General features: G+C 42.8%; 3 protein-coding genes across 25 annotated transcripts in view; 2 read left to right on the top strand and 1 right to left on the bottom strand.

Moving 5' to 3' along the window:
- The window catches only part of ALS2CL (ALS2 C-terminal like), a 65,107-nt gene extending 62,927 nt beyond the window's left edge, over positions 1-2,180 (top strand). For all 10 annotated transcript variants that reach the window (XM_021388720.1, XM_021388718.1, XM_021388715.1 and 7 more), the window contains exons 25-26: positions 460-556; positions 856-2,180. In XM_021388720.1, the coding sequence (XP_021244395.1) occupies positions 460-556; positions 856-927 (169 nt within the window). In that variant the 3' untranslated portion in view covers positions 928-2,180. The remainder of the gene's footprint in view (positions 1-459; positions 557-855) is intronic.
- On the bottom strand, positions 2,213-10,801 carry JMJD4 (jumonji domain containing 4). 3 transcript variants are annotated; one of them, XM_021388732.1, is made up of 7 exons: positions 10,466-10,585; positions 9,653-10,164; positions 8,630-8,795; positions 7,466-7,591; positions 6,482-6,749; positions 5,657-5,803; positions 2,213-4,805 (listed from the first exon to the last, which is right to left on the bottom strand). In XM_021388732.1, exons 2-7 carry the CDS (start codon positions 9,909-9,911, stop codon positions 4,494-4,496), a joined length of 1,278 nt encoding a protein of 425 aa, XP_021244407.1. In that variant the 5' UTR covers positions 9,912-10,164; positions 10,466-10,585; the 3' UTR covers positions 2,213-4,493. The 3 variants fall into 3 exon arrangements, with proteins under 3 accessions (XP_021244407.1, XP_021244406.1, XP_021244405.1); XM_021388731.1 differs by having other exon boundaries at positions 10,415-10,574; XM_021388730.1 differs by lacking the exon at positions 10,466-10,585 and adding an exon at positions 10,679-10,801 and having other exon boundaries at positions 2,230-4,805.
- Positions 10,795-17,982, top strand: part of SNAP47 (synaptosome associated protein 47) — a 118,718-nt gene continuing 111,530 nt past the window's right edge. For 5 of the 12 annotated variants that reach the window (XR_002435855.1, XR_002435854.1, XR_002435856.1 and 2 more), the window contains exon 1: positions 16,578-17,112. Coding sequence is in view for 9 of the 12 variants with exons in the window: in XM_021388723.1 (XP_021244398.1) it covers positions 16,616-17,112 (497 nt within the window). In the remaining 3 variants the exon portion in view is untranslated. Of the gene's footprint in view, positions 10,872-11,038; positions 11,799-11,939; positions 14,127-16,556; positions 17,113-17,982 lie in introns of those variants that run through there. The other 7 variants (XM_021388721.1, XM_021388722.1, XM_021388724.1 and 4 more) reach the window with 5 other exon arrangements.

Here is a 17,982-nt window from a genome sequence, read left to right as displayed (position 1 = left end):
TCAAAGTCCTTGGCTGACTTCTTGGATGTTACTGGTGTCCAAAAGAGGGTGAAATGTTTAAGCTTGGAGCTGAATCTTGAAATGCAGAAGCTTTTTTTTTTTTTTTGCTACAGTTAGAATCATAGAATCATAGAATTAGCTAGGTTGGAAAAGACTTACCAGATCATCCAGTCCAACCATCCGCCTACCACCACCAACCCCACTATACTATGTAAGAGAGGCTGAGCACACAAAATGAAGGACCTGAAATTTTCTTATGACTGGGCATCTTTGCTGAGATCCTGTCATGAAGGATATTTCAGGGACTCAGGTTTTGGAAGATCAAGGTGATGCACAAGGAATCAGCAATGGACTTCCAGACCTGTCTCTCCCTCTCCATAACCAGATTTCAGACACATGTCTGTAAGTGCTGGTGCCCAGAGATTTGTTCTAGTTCTGGTGTTTCTCTCTCTTTTCTAGAATACAGCACCTGGGAGCTGAAATCCATCTGATCAGAGACTTGATGGACCCCACCAATCAAGGAGGATTGTACGACTTTCTGTTAACAGCACTGGAGGTAAGGAAATGGTTTTTAACAGTGACAGTTACAAGCTGCTGTAGGGAAGCCCTTCTTGAATGGTAGAGACACTGATGCTCTCTACTCTCATTTAATTTTAAAGGGTTGTTTACACGCGTAGCACGGGTTTTTTTCCTTCTAGTCAAGAGAATACGTTTACCATTAATTTATAATATGCAGTCTTAATCATTTATCTTGCTTTGGGGGGTACTGTAGCTTCACTCTATGCGCAAGAGACAAAAACTTGACTCCAAAGCTCCAAAACTTATCCTTAATGGGTTGCTCTTTTCCTTGCCTAGTCTTGCTATGAACACATACAGAGGATGAGACTCCACCAAAGAGAGAACTGCCATGTGGCTCGCACCTCCTGAGCCCCAGGACCAGCAGGGAGCCTCCTCCCTGCCACGCTTTCTTGACCGAACACTGTTGGACGAAGAAGCAATCAAGTCACTGCTGCTCCAGCTGCCTTTAAAGAGGGAAGGATGGTTATTTTTCGGATGAGGGGCTCTTGCTGGGTTTTCTATTAGACCAGCTACAATTATAAAGCACAGACATGCAAGTGCTGTGGGCTGAAAGCCTTCTATGCAACCTCAGCTTGTGTTGGAAAGTGGCCAAGGTTTCTTTTGCCCTTGTTGATTTCACTTTCCCGAAAACAGCAATCCACCTCTTTCCCTTGAAACTCCATTTAACTGTTTTCTCAGTTGCCGTGCTTGCTTTGCACTGGTAAACGGACGTAAAGGGAGAAGAGATTATTTTGTAGAAAGCGGTCAAAATGAAGCCTGAAGAGTCATTGTGATGGGACTCCTGGATGGTTGAAAAGCGAGATGGACAAGAGAGACTGTTTCTGTACTCCTCAACAACCTGTTCCTGGAATGAGGTGGCTCTTCTTGCATCCCTAAGAGGAAGATCTTTCCACTTCTCTTCCTCCCTTTGCCAAATTCTGTACCTCTCCATTGCACCGTAAAGCTGCTATTGACTAACTTCTCTGTTTGAAGATACTTCTAAATGTAAATTTATACTTCGCAGACTCCTATTAAATCTCAGGGATATCACACATGCACCTTGAACATGCTGGTGCTGCTTTCTAATTCTGCAGGGGCTTGTGTGTGCCTGAAAGGAAAAGAGATCTCAAATACTGGTGAGAAAACACGTAAAAAACATTTGGCCTTCTGCACTGACAGAGCTGCAAAAACACTGGTTTTCCTATGTGCACAGCCCTGTGCTGGCAGAACACCCACTGACACCAGTGGGGCACAAATCAGATTAGAACTGGGCTGGTTTTTATTCCGCCTTTAAAAAAAGGTAAATGGATATTTGGTACACTGTTGCTCTCAGATGAAAATACTAATGTGTGAATTGTATATTAGAGCTGAGGCTCTCTTGAACTAGATTTTAACCTGCTTTTTTTTTTTTTTTTTACAGTTTGACTTTTTAAATTGTCCAGGTCTGTGACTTCAGGAAAACAAATCAAAACTCTATAGACTGTTTCTTCCTGTTAGTCATAAGTATTATGCTTTAATAAATAGTACACTGGTTACAACAGTTAATATATTGGTGTAAGAGTATCCTAATGTATGTTTTACAGTAACTGTATTTAAATAAAACTGTTTCATTTTTGAGAGATTCCAGGCTTGCATGCTTCTTATTTCAACCTTGTTGCTGTCTTCAGATTCTTGTGAGAATTTCCTTTATTTTTTTTTTTTTAACTTTAGAAGATCTGTGGCTCTTTTACAGCCTTGATTATTCATGGGGATGGAAGAACTTGAACTGCAAACTAGTTTCTTAATGTAAGAGACACTGAACCTATAAAGCCAACCCTTGTGCTCCTTTTCCCTGCAGAATCAATATGGAGAATGTAGCTTAAACTTTAAGCTAAATTGCTGCAATTAAACTTTTTCCTCATTGTCTCACGCTGATCTCACTAAGCCTTACCAGGCCTTACGAAGGAGAGCTGTCACATGTCTTCAGGGCTCAAGATTGTGTGGTGCAGAGACAGCTCAAGGGAAAAGAAAGTGAGAGTGAGTGGTAGTGATTCATTTTCCTTCATTTGAACACCTCTTAGCCACACTACCATCCTGTCCTATCTTATCAGTATTTCATATGGAAGAGGAGCTAACAGCAGAAATGATGTCTCTTCCCTGAGAATTGCTGCCTGGAATTTGCATCACAGCAAATTTATACCATCCATCCAAGTGTGGACATAGTTTGCTGGAATGTCTGAACTGATCCTGGGTATGCTGAGATAGTGGTTTCTCAAGTGTAAAAGCTTGGCTTGCATTGACATGATATGAAAAGCAATGTTCAGCTAAGCAAAACCTTTATAAAATTGCAGTGAATTCCACATGTGTTTGCAGTGGTTGGTGCCAATACCAGTTACATAGCATGCAGTGAGACTGGGGAACACGAGACCAAAACCATGCTTTCCTACCAGCACGCTGATGATCAGCTTTAAAATACTGTTTCTTATCTTTATGAAATCTCATTCTTACAAGGAAGAGAAGCTCCAGCTGCCTGTCTTGGAGAATGTAAACACACATAAGTGACAGCTGTGAACTTTTTAATTTCAGTTGCCTAAAACTGGCGACTTCTCAGTCCAAATAAACACTCTGCCAGAAGGCTGAATCACAGAGATGTAGTCACAGCTGTTTAAAAGAAAAAAAAAAAAAAGCCTGTTTTCTCCATACTGCATTTTTCCATGCTTTGGATATTGATTTTATTTTCAAGTACCATTTCCTACTCAAAATGCTGAACTTCTACTTACTACAAAATAGGACATGCGAAATGCATGCATGTACAAACTCCACAGGATTATCTAGAAAACGAGATTTTTTCAGCCTACTGAAGACTCCTACTAAGTTTAGTTGTTGCTCTTACTGATCAACTCTCTTTAAAAATTCAGGAAGGTCTTGATCAATAATTCAAGTGAGCCCTAAAGGGGCAACTTAAGGTAACAGTGTGCAGCCATTTGTGCTTCTAGGCTTTTCTGCCAACCAGTAAAAGCAAGAGGGAATACTTCACTAGAAATGCTCTTTAGCTCAAGGGTAGCATTCAGGTAGCAAATTGTGCTCTGTAACCATGCAGTAGTGCTATTTGTTGTTAAAAGCATGGCTTTTTAAAGGAGATAATACAAGGTTACTTGCTAGCTTCCCTGATTAATCAAGTCTCTGCTTGATAAAATATTGTGCCTTGAAGTAGTGTGTAGAAATGAGAGAGTACGTTCAAGCTTCTTTTGAGCTTGTGTGGTTCACATCGTTAAATTATTAATGACAGAGTTGCTAGCAGGACTTCATCTTCCTTCTATGTTAAATTTAGTCCTGCAGGCCCTGGAGCAATATGAAAGCCAAGCATACCTGAGACTTTTAGCTTTAGAGATGCCACGGTGTAAGAAACTAGTAGTCAGCTTTTCCATATCTAAGCTACAGCTGTTGAGACAGCTTAGGCTTCAGGGGAAGCAATAAAAAGTCTGAGCTACACCTGGAAGAAAGACAGGTCTTAAAGTAACTTAGCTGTGACCTGCAATAGTTTAGCTGGAGCCTGCAGTGCAGGTTAGCTGTCTGCATGCAGTGCTTTCAGCAGGAATATGCTGCAGACCACTGCAGTCCCAGTGTTTAGCTCTGCCAGATGTAAGCTTGTTCCTCAGAGAATTTCTGTGCCTCTTTCCCTGAATTCATACTCAACAGCAGGCCTTCATTTATCAGAGTACAATGCTTTTTTTTTCCCCCCGTTACTTAAGAGTTTTTTTCCTAATTATTCCAGATACTCAAATGCTGTAAATTTAAAAACTACTCAGTCTTCTTAGGAATACACTCTCTCCCCACTCTATAAGAAGGCTCTTTGTACTTGAATTGCAACAGCTGTTAAACAGGGAGGAGTCATTCTTCTGCAAACACCCATTTTACAAAAGGTTCATTTTACAAGTAACAGAACAGACAGGAAGTTAGAGTAGTGCTGTATCTATTGCTGCTTTCAAGTGGTGGAGCAATGCCTCCGGAGGTGGAGAAAGCGACGTCAGGTCTAGCTTCTTGAAATCTTCATTTGCACTCAAAGATGTTAACACCTTCACAGTCCTCTTTAAATCAAACACTGCATGGAGCATACCTAAAGTGGAAATGGCAGCTTTTGGAGTGTTCTTTGCTGAAGCTTCATCATCGAGGCCGTTTTCCAAGATAGAAATCCTGTTCTCTGCAATAACTTTGAGGAAATTGTAGAACTCCTTGTAGTCTATACCGGTGCAAGATTTCATGATCAACTAGGGGAAAAAACAGTACTGAAATGGAAGCAACTCTTTCATGTACAGTAAGAATTACAGAGACTGATTTTATCAAGCTAGTAACTACCCAGAATTGTAAGTAACCATGTTTAATAGCTCATTATTTGTTGTAGTTCCTTAATAGCACTGAAATTCCTTACCTGATTTGAAATTTCACTAGCCCCAAAAACAACACACTGTTCCTATGAGCTACTAAATAGCTGTGTTTTTATAAACTATTTTTGGAAGGTATCAATCTAGCAGCAGTAACAGCCTCTAGAAATAAACTTTGCTTCACACTTAAGATTTTGGAAGCATACCAGATACAACACTGCTCGTTAATTATGCCTTCTGAAAGCATCATTTTTGCAGACACAGAAGTTGGCTGCCACTTTCACCTTAATTTTGCTTGTTTCAGATTCGCTCTTCCATCACGAATGATATTGAAACCTGTTCTCCTGTGTAAGAGTCTTCTAATTTCTGTTCTTTAAATGGAAAAGCACTTATATTTTTAAAAAGGGACAATAACTACTGCATTGATTGATCCCAACATTATTGCTAACCTTGATAGCTGAAGAAGAGCCACTGAAGCATTAGTTTTCAGACATCATAATCTCCTTGACATAGCAAATATGCACTGACAGAAGCCTCTCCCTATCATACCAAAGTATTATTTCATTTCCTGAGGAGTGAAGTTGTCACCAGTTCCTATTTGCTTAGGAATCATATACTAATTACAGGTATGAGGTTAAAGATTGTGTGTCTCAGAGCTCTAATAAGGTGTTACAATGCACCCCTGAAATATCTGACCCTCTAATGAAGAGTCAGGCAGTCAGCAATATTTGCCATACCTGACACTGTAGGTGCCAATCATCCATAGGGTCCTTCCATTCATTGATTTCTCTCTGTACAGCTGCTAATTCATCCTGCAGGAAGCACCACATTATAGCTACGTTGCAGCCATTCACCCAGTTGTGGTTAATAGAAATGGTATCCTCCTGAGGGAATAGTTTAAAAGAGTTATTAGGAAAATGCAAGAGAACAGCTGTAACATCACTGCTGCAAAACATAAAATCACGTCCTTCAACAAGGGGAATGCTTCTTTGGCACCAGTACCACCGCTGTGCTGAAAGGCTGTCACTTTCTAGCATCCCTGAAAAAAATCAAATCATGTTTCAATCTTTGTAGTGGAACATGTCTCTAGCTCTTCTGTCTGAGCAAGCCTTTCGTGGAGGCAAAGATGTGTGGGTTGGCGGGGCAGGGGAGGTAGGGAACAAGGTTGTTATTTTTGGTTTATAATCATGAAGACAAATGTGTCAGCATTTTCCAATAGTCATCTGCAATTTACAGTTAGAAACCAAGATTTATATTAATAGTATCCTCTTTCTCAGTGACTAGTAGCAGCTAGTAAGGAAGCATATAAGATGCAGACAGCATCTTCCATTTCCATACTTTCCTGTTTTCTGGCAGTCAGTGACCCCCAGAGCCTCTGAGTTTAAGGTTGCTATTTGCCATCATCTTGAGCACTGAAAGACTTTTCTTCCATGAATCTCTCTAAATTTTTTCATAGCCCAGACTTTTAGCATCCAGAAAATGCTGTGCCAATTAAAAGTTTGTTCTGATTCAAGCCTGATTCTCTCTCCGTGTTACAAAAATGTTGGTATCAGTTATCTTACCAGGTTGTAAACTTGATGATGCCATCCACTGGGGATGAAAACTATCTCCCCTGCTTCCTGCACAATTTCCACAGGGGGTTGGCTTTGGTTGTAGCGAGGGTAAACACTCCTGTCCTGAAGACCAGGTGCAGTCACATCGAAGGGCAAGTTGCCATGACAGTCTTTCAGGTAATCCTCCTGTCCTGGGGGGTAGAGTAGCCATTTTTTTCTCCCACATATATTAGCTGACCAGCTATAGGAACGGAAGACATCAGCATGGAATGGAGTCCTGTGGGGCAAATCAGAGGTTTAAGTAAAGTCAGTGCCTAAAATCTTCACAATGAATTCATGTCTGCAAGAATCACATGTGCAGAAGTCAACCTTTACTGTAGAAACCTGATCCCAAACTGTCTTCTTAACTTACACTTGACTGTTTCAATCATTAAGAGACCACTGTATCTATGTACTACAGTATTGCAGTGTTTTATATCCTCTGTGGTTCTCCATCAGTTAATTTTGAATCTGTCACAGAAGTTTTTCAACAGTAGCAGATTCTGTGATGTGAACTGCTGGGAATATTGATGGTACCACCAAAGCTTAACTTCATCTTTCACCTGCAAAATACCTGACCGACTCATTAGCGCCCCTCCAAGGCTTCTGTTGGCTCTGCAAATCACAAGAGGCTGAGGATTCCCCAAGGCTTTTCTTCTCTAGAACATTTCATAAGGCAGCTGATAATTTTACAGATCCTGGGGAAACTGTTCAGGGCTTTCTGCATTGCTAAAGCACCTGAGCTGAGCGAATAAAGACAGATCAAATCCAGAAACTAATCAGCTGCTTGAGAAACAAGACTGCTGGGTTCAGGTACAGCACTACACAGTACGGCTCCATTTCCTCTGCAGCATAATGATATCCTGAAATACAGCACGATAATCCCCTGTAATATTAATCTTAAAAAAAAAAAAAGAAGAGTATACAGAGATGACAGAAACCAAGCTGTCTTACCATGAACCTTTAGGTCCCATGTAGACAAACCGGTAATCATCCACAGCTATAGCATCCCAGTATTCGTTCAGCCAGTCAGATGAGAAATACACAGGGGTTGTATAAACATCTTGCTCTGGGAAAGCTCTTAAAAAGATAACGTATTGGACATAGGGCTCAGAAAAATGCAGCACTGTTCCTTCTACCCAAATTCCCCAAATCTAGAAGCAGAGACCTATTAGGTCTCTAGCAGGCCATTAATACTTTGTTTCCTTCTCCTTTATATCATTTACAACTCCGAGTTCCATTTAAAATGCATGCAATAGTGCTTTTCCACCTCCCAGGAAAGCTGTGAAGGTTAACTAGTTAGGAGAATTCTAATTATGGCAAAGACAGACCTAATAAACACATTCTCTTTAGATGAGATGGCTGCAAGACCAGTTGACAAACTAGATGACAGACTGAGGATATAAGGGTTAGGAGAGCCACAGCTCTAGCGTCTGTGTAAGCCAACAGAAAAGGGGAGGTGGACACTGACTAATTTCCTCTATTATAAGTCACTGGCACATTCAAAAGTGAAAACTAGAACTGAAAACAAAGAAGATGGATTAGAAGCAGGACACATTTAAGGAGGAAGAGTTTTAGTTGAAAAGGTGTAAAAGTCCTAGCCAGGCATGGACAATGAGCACCTCACAGGCAGCAGGCTGGGGTAAAAGGAAAGCCTGCACAGGCTGAAGAGACTTAAATGACTGGGAAGGTTAGCAGAAAAGAAAATGCATTTTAAAGGATTATAGCTTGAACAAGAAAAAAAAAAAAAAAGGAGAGAATGCTCACTGAATTATGCACAATTACAAATGTCACCCTTCTTTTTAAGAAGTAGCAGTCCAACAAAAGACAAGTGTAGAGGGACAGGGTTCCTGCAGGGCTTACACTCATTTAAAAGACAAATGGAAAGGCAAGTGCTCAAGAATGCGAACTTCTTCAGGAAACAGTGATCTCTTTAAGACTCTCACTGTACATACTATCCCAAGAACAGCACAATACAGGACTGACATTTCAGTGGCCAGGTGCTGGCAAAAATCACTGTCAGCATTTGAACACTTGAGCAGTAAAAAGACAAGTGTTAAGGCTCCACAGCAGCTCTGTTGTGTGTGGCATGCAGGGTTTTTCAGAGTGCTCTCTTACCTGCTCAGGTGCCAGTCCTTTAGGTAAAGGCACCCTCGAGATGAACGGTAGCCATTTTTAATGTATTCTTTCCAGTAACTTATGTACTCCTTGAAAGGGAGCTGCTCTTTAGGGTTAGAGTTGTACTCCTTGACATCACAGTTGGCAACAGGTACTATAGCCTCTCCTGAAATACAAACTCTTTGAACTCAAGTGGGAATAGAAAAACTCATGAACAGAATAACTGACTTGGGACATGGCTTAATGAGCAATACTGGTGGTTGGTAGATGGTTGGACTAGACAATCTTAAGAGGTCTTTTCCAAGTTTAATGATTCTGTGGTTCTGAAACTGAACTCCTTTAACCTTATCCACTGTAGCGACCTCTGAGGCCTAGGCACTGTCATGCTAAGTACAGCCCAAATACATAAAACAACAATTGCTTGCACTGCACTCACTCCTGACACCACAGTTCTAGGCAAACATGATTCAGACCACAAGATATTTACTTAATGTGACCTTCAGTTTCTTCTTAATAAACTGCATTATGAATTTGGAATTGATATATATTAAATATATCGGTAACTTACAGACTAATAACTTGTTCTGAGATTTTTCACTGTAAATAGAACATGCTTTCCTTTGTCCATTCAGTAAGCGTTGGGCTGCTCCTGCAGTTTAAGTCAGGCAGGTAGACAAATTGGTATGGTTATGGACAGGGATCTGAGCACCCTGATCAAACTGTAGATGCCCCTGTTCATTGCAGGGGAGTTGGACTTGATGACCTTTGTAGGTCCCTTCCAACTTAAATGACTCTATGATTCTAGAAATTAATAACACCTTTTATTTTATTTCGTTAAGGATATAAATTCAAGGTTTGAACGTGAGTGAAACAAAAAGTATAGAAAATGGATGCATTAACTTTGAAACAAAGGTTGTAGAATCACTTTGTCCTGCCGAATGGTTCAATTCTTAAACGAACAAAACAAAATTTGGTTTCATTTAGCGTACGTTTCAGTGAGGTATTAGAAATGCCATGACTTACCAAACTCATGCAGCAGATGATCAAAATCAGGCTTCCCACCCCAAGTTACCCAATTCCTCCTGCTGCCCCAGCCATCAGTGAACTTTTCTGAGAAAACACAGGGCTGGTTGGGAATCAAATAATCCCGAAAAAAGTCCGAATAGGTGAATGATTCAATTTTATCGATGAAGTCAACGTGTCCCGTGGGGAACGTGCCCTGAGCCGAACTGCTGTAGTCACGAAAAAAGGCGGTGGAACAGGCAAATGTTGCCCTGTCCATGCAGGCGAGATGCACCTCCGAGGCAGCTTGGGCCAGAGTAGAAAAACTTTGCTTTAAAACATGCCTCAATTCTCTCAGTCTGTGTCAGCTCATGGGAAAATATGAATGTTCAGAGGCAAAGGAGGAAGCTGTGCACCATGCTGGGATAAATAGGATCCACCATGCTGGGATAAATAGGATCTTCCATGCTTTGTAACGTTTAACGTAACAAAGTCAGGTATCACGCTGTGGAGATGCTGCTGTTCCCCGTCACCTAAAACAGCAGAAATACTGATATCAGAGGGAACTCTCTTCTTGATGAAGTGCTGGGAACACACACACACACATATAGAGAGGGCTTGAGGAAATAACTGATTGTGCTGGGGCTGCTTTGTGAGGAGAGGACACAGCCCTGGGAGCGCCCACTCTCCTCAAAGCCTTCACGGGGTGGGCACCTTCTAGAGGTAAAATACGACAAAACACCGACCGAAACACACGCACACATACACACAGAAACAACCTACAAAGGTTTAATAAACAAGAAAGGTGGCTGAGCACAGAGGGAGCAGGCTCACAGTGCGGGGAAAGCCTTCAGAAAAGAGGAGGCGCTGAGGCCAGCACAGAGCGAGCGGACGGACGGCGCCGCCATTTGGCACTCCACCCCCCACCCCAAAGTACCCGGACGCCTTAGGACGACGCACACTTCGTCCCCCGTTGGGCTCACGGCCCGTCCAAGCGGCAGATGGGAGCGGAGGGAGCGGAACGGACACCGAGAGACGGATACTCACCCCTGGCCCCCGCGGGGCGAGAGGCGGAGGGAGAAACGGATCCCCTCAGCCGCTCGCCGGAACCTCAGCGCCGGGGGGGAGGGGTCGGGGGGAGCGGGTGAAGTGGTGCGCAGCGGCGCTGGGCTCGGCCAATAGAAGCGGGCGGCGGGCGCATGCGCAGAGCGTCTCTGCGGGCTGCGCTGCTGTGAGGGAGGTGGGTGCGGGCCGGGCTGGGGCTGCGCAGGGATGGGAGGAGGTGGGGAGGTGAGAGGTGTTTAGCCGGGGTTTGGAAGGAGGAGGGTGGTTGGTAAGGGTGTAGGGAGGGCAGTTCGGGCGGAGAGGATGAAGATGGAGGGGTTGGGTTGGGTGGGATGGGGGTCTGGCCTACCTCCCAGGGGGGTAGGAATCGTGGAGGAGGTGGCTCTGGCCGAGGGGAGGTGTAGGGATTTGCCATAGAGCTGTGGCAGGAGGAGAGATGAGGTTTGTAGTGGAGTCTGGCGTAGGAGTGTTGGACTGAGAAAGGTTTTCATCTCCTTCTGCGTCTGGTGGTAGAGGAGGGAAAGAAAAGGGTGTCATCTGTGGAACAACTCACAGAAAGGCTTGGGTTCGAGGGACCTTCAAGATCATAGTGTTCCAAGCCCCATCTGCTGTGCTGTTTTTGGGTCTGCAGGTGGCTGTGTTGTGTTCAGGGTAAGGAGGGGGAAGACTGTTCTTCGGAGTGGGAAAGGGGATGAGAAGGGGAGGGAAATGTATTTTTCTGGAAGGTCCAGCTTTATGTAGGGAAGGGAATAGCGAGCCTTGGAGATGGCAGTCAGGAAGGAGAAGAGAGCGAGCTATGGGAGGAAGGGGGGGTAGAGAGAAGGTCTCGCTGCTGAGGGGGGGCAGGGGACTGTCTGCAGTTTTGGGCTCTTTACTACAAGAATGACACTGAGGCCCAGGAGCACGGTCAAAGAAGGGCAGCAAAGCTGTGAAGGGTCTGGAGCACAGGTCTTATGGGGAGCAGCTAAGAGATCTTGGGTTGTTCAGTCTGGAGAAGAGGAGGCTCAGGGGAGACCTTATTGTTCTCTGCGACTGCCTGAGAGGAGGCTGGAACAAGATCGGGATTAGCCTCTTTTCCCAGCTGACAGCAATGGGGTGAGAGGTAATGGCTTTAAGTTGTGCCAGGGGAGGTTCAGGTTGGTTATTCAGAAAAATTTCTTCTCAGAAAGCGTGGTAATGCATTGGCACTGGCTGCCCAGGGAGGTGATGGAGTCACCGTCCCTGGAGGCATTCAAGAACTGTGGAGATGTGGCACTGAGGGATGTGGTTTAGTGGGCATCTTAGTGATCTTTTCCAACTTTAATGATTCTGTGGCCTTGGGAGGAAGAAGAAGCGGTTGTTGGGAAGTAGAAGTCTGGCTGTATTTTGAAATAGTATTTTGAGGAGTTGAGATCGAAGGGGAATGCGAGTGTTAGTATGGGTGGTGCAGGGGCTGATGTGGGAAGTGAGGCAGCTTGTATTTAATTAGGTGCAGGAGGATTTTGTGGAATTCTGGTCTTCAAGAGAGCTGCTTTATATCAGGCATACAATCTGATTTTGGGTGGTGCTGTGTGGAGCCAGGAGTTGGGCTCGGTGGCTCCCTTCCAACTCGGGATATTCTATGGAGAAGCCCCTCAGCCTGGAGCCATCCCTCAGTGGGGATCTGTTGGTCTTCTGAAGTGAGAGGAGGTGAATCTCTCAAGTACAGAGTTACCGTTAATCTTTGCCTGTTTTATTTCTGGGAGGATCACCTCAAAGCACCTTGTGTCTTGTAGCATTGTTAGGGGAATTGTGAAGTTACAAGCTTGGTGGGAGCAACATTTTAGACCTTTCATTTAAAAAGGAGGACTCACTGTTTGACTGTCCTTAAAAGTGTTCTTATAAGAAGGGTTGCTGAGCTGATAGAACTGATAAAATTTGTCATTTGCGAGATGATACAGTTTGGGAGTAAACCATCAAAGATACTGACCTTATGGAGCTCTTCTATGAAGGAGGACCAAAAGCAAACATCAATACACCAGAGACATGTGGAGAAGTGTTCTGCAGTTCATTAGCAAGATGAGAGGAATCTGTGACTTGAGTTCTGGAGGCTCTGAGGTAGACACACTGAAGGGATGGTGTTCTGCTTGTGAGCTGACAGCATCTTCTCAGTGCCTATGTAGCAGCTCCTCACACCTGGGGCAATTAGTAATGCTTGCATTTCATTAAGTGATCTCACAGCACCTCACAAGAGAAGGTGAGTCACCTTCTTTTTATAGAATCAGCCACCACTCATGTATTAGCTAAAGAATTTAGGCAATGTTGTGGTGACACTGTTGGAAATAATCATTGCTGCTGATCCTAGTTCTTTCTGTGTGTGGTAGTGCACTCAGTGTGAAGGGCTGCTGTGTCAGAGATGGAGCAGAATGTGAGTAATGTGCTGATGGGAGAGACTGCCTGGGTAGTCAAACTTCTGTTTGTTCATAAAATATGAAAGAGTTGATTGTGAAATCATTTTAGGCGGCTCCCCTTCTTTCGCTACCTAGAAAAAGAGGCTGTTTAAGAACTATAACTTTTGTAAATACAATCAAGAGTTGGTTTATGAGATGGCCAAGTAGAAATTTCCTTCATATTGGCTCAAGGAGAGCAGTTACAAAGATATTAGGATGACAGTATTTTTAGCAGCTCGGAAACGATAACTGCAGGTTAGTACACATCAGAGATGTAAAAGATGCAATATACCAGCATCATAGGTGAAGTAAATACATAATGCTTTTTTTCCAGCTAACTTCAGATGGTTGTGCACATCTTTAGTTTTGTTTGATGCTGTTTAAATTTGTCACGCATTTTAATTAACACTCCACGGAGTCCTGTGTTAAATTAATAGCTCACCGTTGAATGCTTTTAAGCAGCAGCAACGTTGTGCACCATGATATCTGTTTTGTTTGTTGTTGAATAAAATAATCCTTGGTTCTCTTCATGTGCATTTTCATTTATCCCATGTTTAAATTTCTTCTTTGAGGTGGAGAGGGTGGGGGGACTAAGTTGTGCAGAGCCACTGCTAGTTAAAGCATGATTATATTTGGGGAAAAATGTACTGAAACAACAGATTTAGTTACCAGATAGGCTTTTGTTTGGAAATTCTGGCCTCAGGCATGAAAAGAAGCTGACTGTCAGGCAGAGTCTCTGAGCTCTCAGGTGAGTCAAAGATCATGTGACCCAAGGCACGCATGTGTATATATATACACACAGGTCAAGTGACAGCTTTGTTTCTTCCCCTGGTCTGAGAGGACTTTTTTACTCTTAGATCCAGGGGCAAACATACCTTCTCTTTTGGATATATAACTTTTTTTCACCTGCTCTCTTGGGCTTTGAAGAGAAAAAGGAAAACATTTTTACATACGGATGGACAGATTTGTAAAAGTTGCAGTTCCCAAAAAGCTGTCTGAGGTTTCTGCAGCTACAGATAGAGGTAAGGAGCTTGAGAGATGGTTCAGAAGTACACTTGAATGGCACAGCTGCGAGACTGCATGCGTTCTTACGATTGTAATGAGCAGGTTTCAGATGCTGTTTTTACTGGGAGCTGGTGGTGGTTTGTAGAACTCGGCCTGTGAAAACAGGCTATGTGCTGGGATTTAAACACAAGTTTAAAGAGTTGCTTGTTTAGTTTCTCCTTGCCTTGGCTGTGCCTTGTGAAGATGGCTGTTAATGTTAAGATGGTTTAGGAGTTGTTTTCCAGATGACACTTTGTTCTACTGTGCCTGTCCCAGCAGCGAGAGCTAAGAAACATCCTTTTTGCTTCCAGCTTCCTCCTGTGGTCCTCTGCAATGTATATGATCTTTCAGTGCCTCAATTTCTTTATTATTTTTATATATGACTTGTAAAATAGCACCTCAGGGAAACTGCTTCTTGTGGGCAGCGTGCTGGTAGTTGGATTTATCAGAAAAAGGCAACAGTAATGAGTTTAATGCTCTTGAAACTGAGGGGTGATGGTGGGGGTTGGTCCTAAACATGACACTCTTGATGGGTAGGGAGGCTGCTGATGTGTTGTTTGTTTCTGTAAATTTCATTTAGCCTTGCAATCTGTCAGGGTGTGAGAAGCTTGAGGACGAAATACGAGATGTTTATTTTGGTTTACTTTTTGTTGGCTGTCATATTAGTTACCAGTATTTCTGAGAGAAGCTGACTGCTGCATAAGTGTATATGCTGTCTTACAGACGTACTGGGTGGGTGACAATTTCAAATCTTTGATTATGTAATATCAGTGAAGGAGGTGATGATATCTCTGAAAATGTTTTACCAAATTGGAAAAATCGAAGTCAGTGTCAAATCCAGGCAGTTTCAGGCAGCTAAACTTAATCTATGTTTGTAATTCGTAATTCCTAGTTAACAAAGCTGTAATATTAATTAGTTTCAAGTGTCAGTGATTTTAATAGTAATGTAACTTTTATGCTCTTGTACACATACTGATGTAGTTGTCAGTTATCCTTACAGAAATTATACACCATATCAGTCTGGCAAGGGGTTTTGTAGAGCTCTAACTTTTCATTTATTGTGTCATCTGAGGAACTGAGCACCTTGTGATAATGCTATATACCATTCTGTAAATTATACTATAATACATTCATGACTTTGAGAAGAATACGAATGAATAAGCCAGTAATTAAATCACCATTATGTAATGATTGTTCACAAGGAATTAAGTTGTGGAATATAATTGGTCTGAAATACTCATGCTGAAAACTAGCACTGTGAAGGAGATATTGCAAGAAACAATCTGACTCTTTGGGAATTTGGGAAGAGGTACAGGTCCAGATATGTTTCATTTAATTTGCCCTTCCAGACTTGAGATTGTTTTGCTTTAACCAGGTCAGGCCTTGAAGCACATGACATCTCTGTGTTTGTCTGCTGGGATTCCAGGTACTAGTGAGCAAGCCTTGTGGGATTAACTTTACATCATCAAGTAGGATCACAAGCTCCCAGGAAAATGTGGGCTGTCAGAGATGTAATGAAATTGCCATTGCCCTGGGTGTTGTTGGTTCATTCTGAGCTGAGCAGTGAGTTCTGCTGACTCTTCTAAGTCTCTGCCTGTTGTGCTGCTTGCTCTGCTGTCGTACCTGCTGAGTTACTCCATGTGCCAGGCCAGCAGCACCTCTTCCCATACCTCTATGACATCTCTTTCATCTGGGTATATTTGTGATTTCGTCTGGGAATATGTCAACTGAGTGTTGATAGCTCAGTGGGAGGAGAAGGACCAGTTATTTCATGTCACTGTCGTGGGATTGTATTGATGGCCTCGTGTTGATACTTTCTGGATTTTCTTTCTGTCCCATATGGTGATTAGGTGGGGAATGGAAGATTTGTTATGTGATAGCTTTCCTGTAAAAAGAGGTATGTGAAAGACTCAAAGTTGGTGAGAGCTGCGTGTATTCCTGTTATCGGTAGGTTCTCCTCCATGCAAAATCATGAACGTAGGCACACGAACGTGGAGTAATCAAATTAGAAAGCACCCACCCTTAGAGCAATATCCAGTGAGTTAATGCAGTGGTCATTTGAAGATGATGCTGTTGTAAGTCACGTGCTGAAACGTGATGAGAATGTTCTTAGTACGGGAGGCAGTGCTGTTATGGAGCGGATGATATTACTGGCAGTGCTGTTCAGAAAGGGTGAGGTTTTTTTGTTTGCTTTTTTTTTTTTTTAGAGGGAAATAGTTAGGAATGGTTACCGAATTTTGTAAACCATCTGCAGCAATTTCCAAATCTGTTTTGTGTAAGTACTCAAAAGGATATAACTAACGTCCTGGAAGCTACAGCTGTGGATTGGATTCGTTGTTTATGAGCGTAATGTTACATCTTGTATGTTGTTAAGAGTTCTTGCATGATTTGATCCACTTTCATTCTAGTTTCTTTTTCTGGCTTTGAAGGCGTTGCTGCTGTGGAAGAGGATCTGAACAGCGAGCTGATGAACGAAGACATACATATCCATAGCTGGCCTTGTTCTTACTACTTGGACACCAACAAGCAATGGGTCTCTGGCAAACTCTCACTGACCCCTGTTGCGATCAAATTTACAGCTGACAAGACCGGGGAGGTTTTGGTCAACTTCCATCTTTCAAGTATCAGCGAGATCAAGAAGGAATCTTCAAATTTAATCTTCAGCTCTCTTACCATCTTGGAGAAGAACACCAAGCACTGGTTCAGTTCTTTGCAGCCCAGCAGAAATGCGGTGTTCAACATCCTCGAGCACTTCTGGAGGGAGCAGTTGCTGTCAAGTCAAGGCGCAGGAGCAGAAGCAGCAGCCTTGCAGTCAACAAAAGGAAAGGAACTGACTGGGTTATTGACTGGGTCACAGAAACGGCTGGAGGACACAGCAAAAGTGCTGCATTACCAGGGCGAGCAGTTTGATAACATCATGAGAGGACTCAACAAGATCGAAGGGGATATGGATGTGGCAGACAGGTATGGTACTGCAGCATCTCCTGAGCTAAGTAGTAGCTGTGGGGTTGTATGCCATAAAAGAGAGCCACAGAAGTCTTTAGGAAACTAAAGTGTTGATTTGCAGTGGAAGTTTAAGCCTGTGATGGTCTCCTGTTGATGTAGTTCTTGCTGAGATGTTGAGCAACAGCTTCTGTATTTCTGTCTTTCCTCCTGTCTAATATTCTCCCTGGAGAAATTATTTCCATATGTAGACATCCTCTGTCCTTCAGATCACTTCTCAAGCCCTTCTGAGTTTCATCGATGGTTGGCAGAAATGTTGTAGATCTCCAAAAGATTAACGAGTCTTGTTTTGAGAAAATCGAACACTAGTTAGGGGAATAACACAAATTAATGCTCCTGCTGAATGCCACATTCTGGAATTCATGCTTTTATCAGGTGTCCTAGAATATACATACATGAAAAATACTTAAAGTTTGGTTAATTTTCCAATTTTTCCAGCCTGCTTTGCTGTTACACAGTGAACACACAACCATGATTTAGGCTTTTCTGGTTCTTTTCAGAGGAAATGTTGGCAGGAGGGCTGCCTTCTTGGAAGTAGTTTCCTAGAGTGATCAGGAGACAGCCCCAAAATAATCTTTGGTTTGGGGAGACTGTATTCCTTTTTCTGTGCATAGAAGTCAACTCTTGAGGCTGCTTTTGTATGCAGAGTGTGGGTGGTTGAGGGCTTTGTATTTGCTGTTAGGCACAGCAGTGAGGACTGTGGTGCAGATATAGTCAGGGAAATGGCTGTAGATGGACTGCAGTGATGGAATATTTGTGCTAATCTCAGGCATCCATGGCTAGTTTTTCTGAAAACAATGTCTAAGCATTGCTTTTAGGCAACAGAAAGGA

Source organism: Numida meleagris, chromosome 2, assembly GCF_002078875.1.
Source record: "Numida meleagris isolate 19003 breed g44 Domestic line chromosome 2, NumMel1.0, whole genome shotgun sequence".
NCBI classification, from domain to species: Eukaryota; Metazoa; Chordata; class Aves; order Galliformes; family Numididae; genus Numida; species Numida meleagris.
This window is presented reverse-complemented; position numbering and strand designations above follow the sequence as displayed.

Coding starts and splice junctions, on each gene's coding strand:
- JMJD4 (XM_021388730.1), bottom strand. CDS start 9,911: ATGGACAGGGCAACATTTGCCTGTTCCACCGCCTTTTTTCGTGACTAC. Junction 8,796..9,652: donor TCATCTGCTGCATGAGTTTG/GTAAGTCATGGC, acceptor TTTGTATTTCAG/GAGAGGCTATAGTACCTGTT. Junction 6,750..7,465: donor ATGGGACCTAAAGGTTCATG/GTAAGACAGCTT, acceptor TTTGCCCCACAG/GACTCCATTCCATGCTGATG.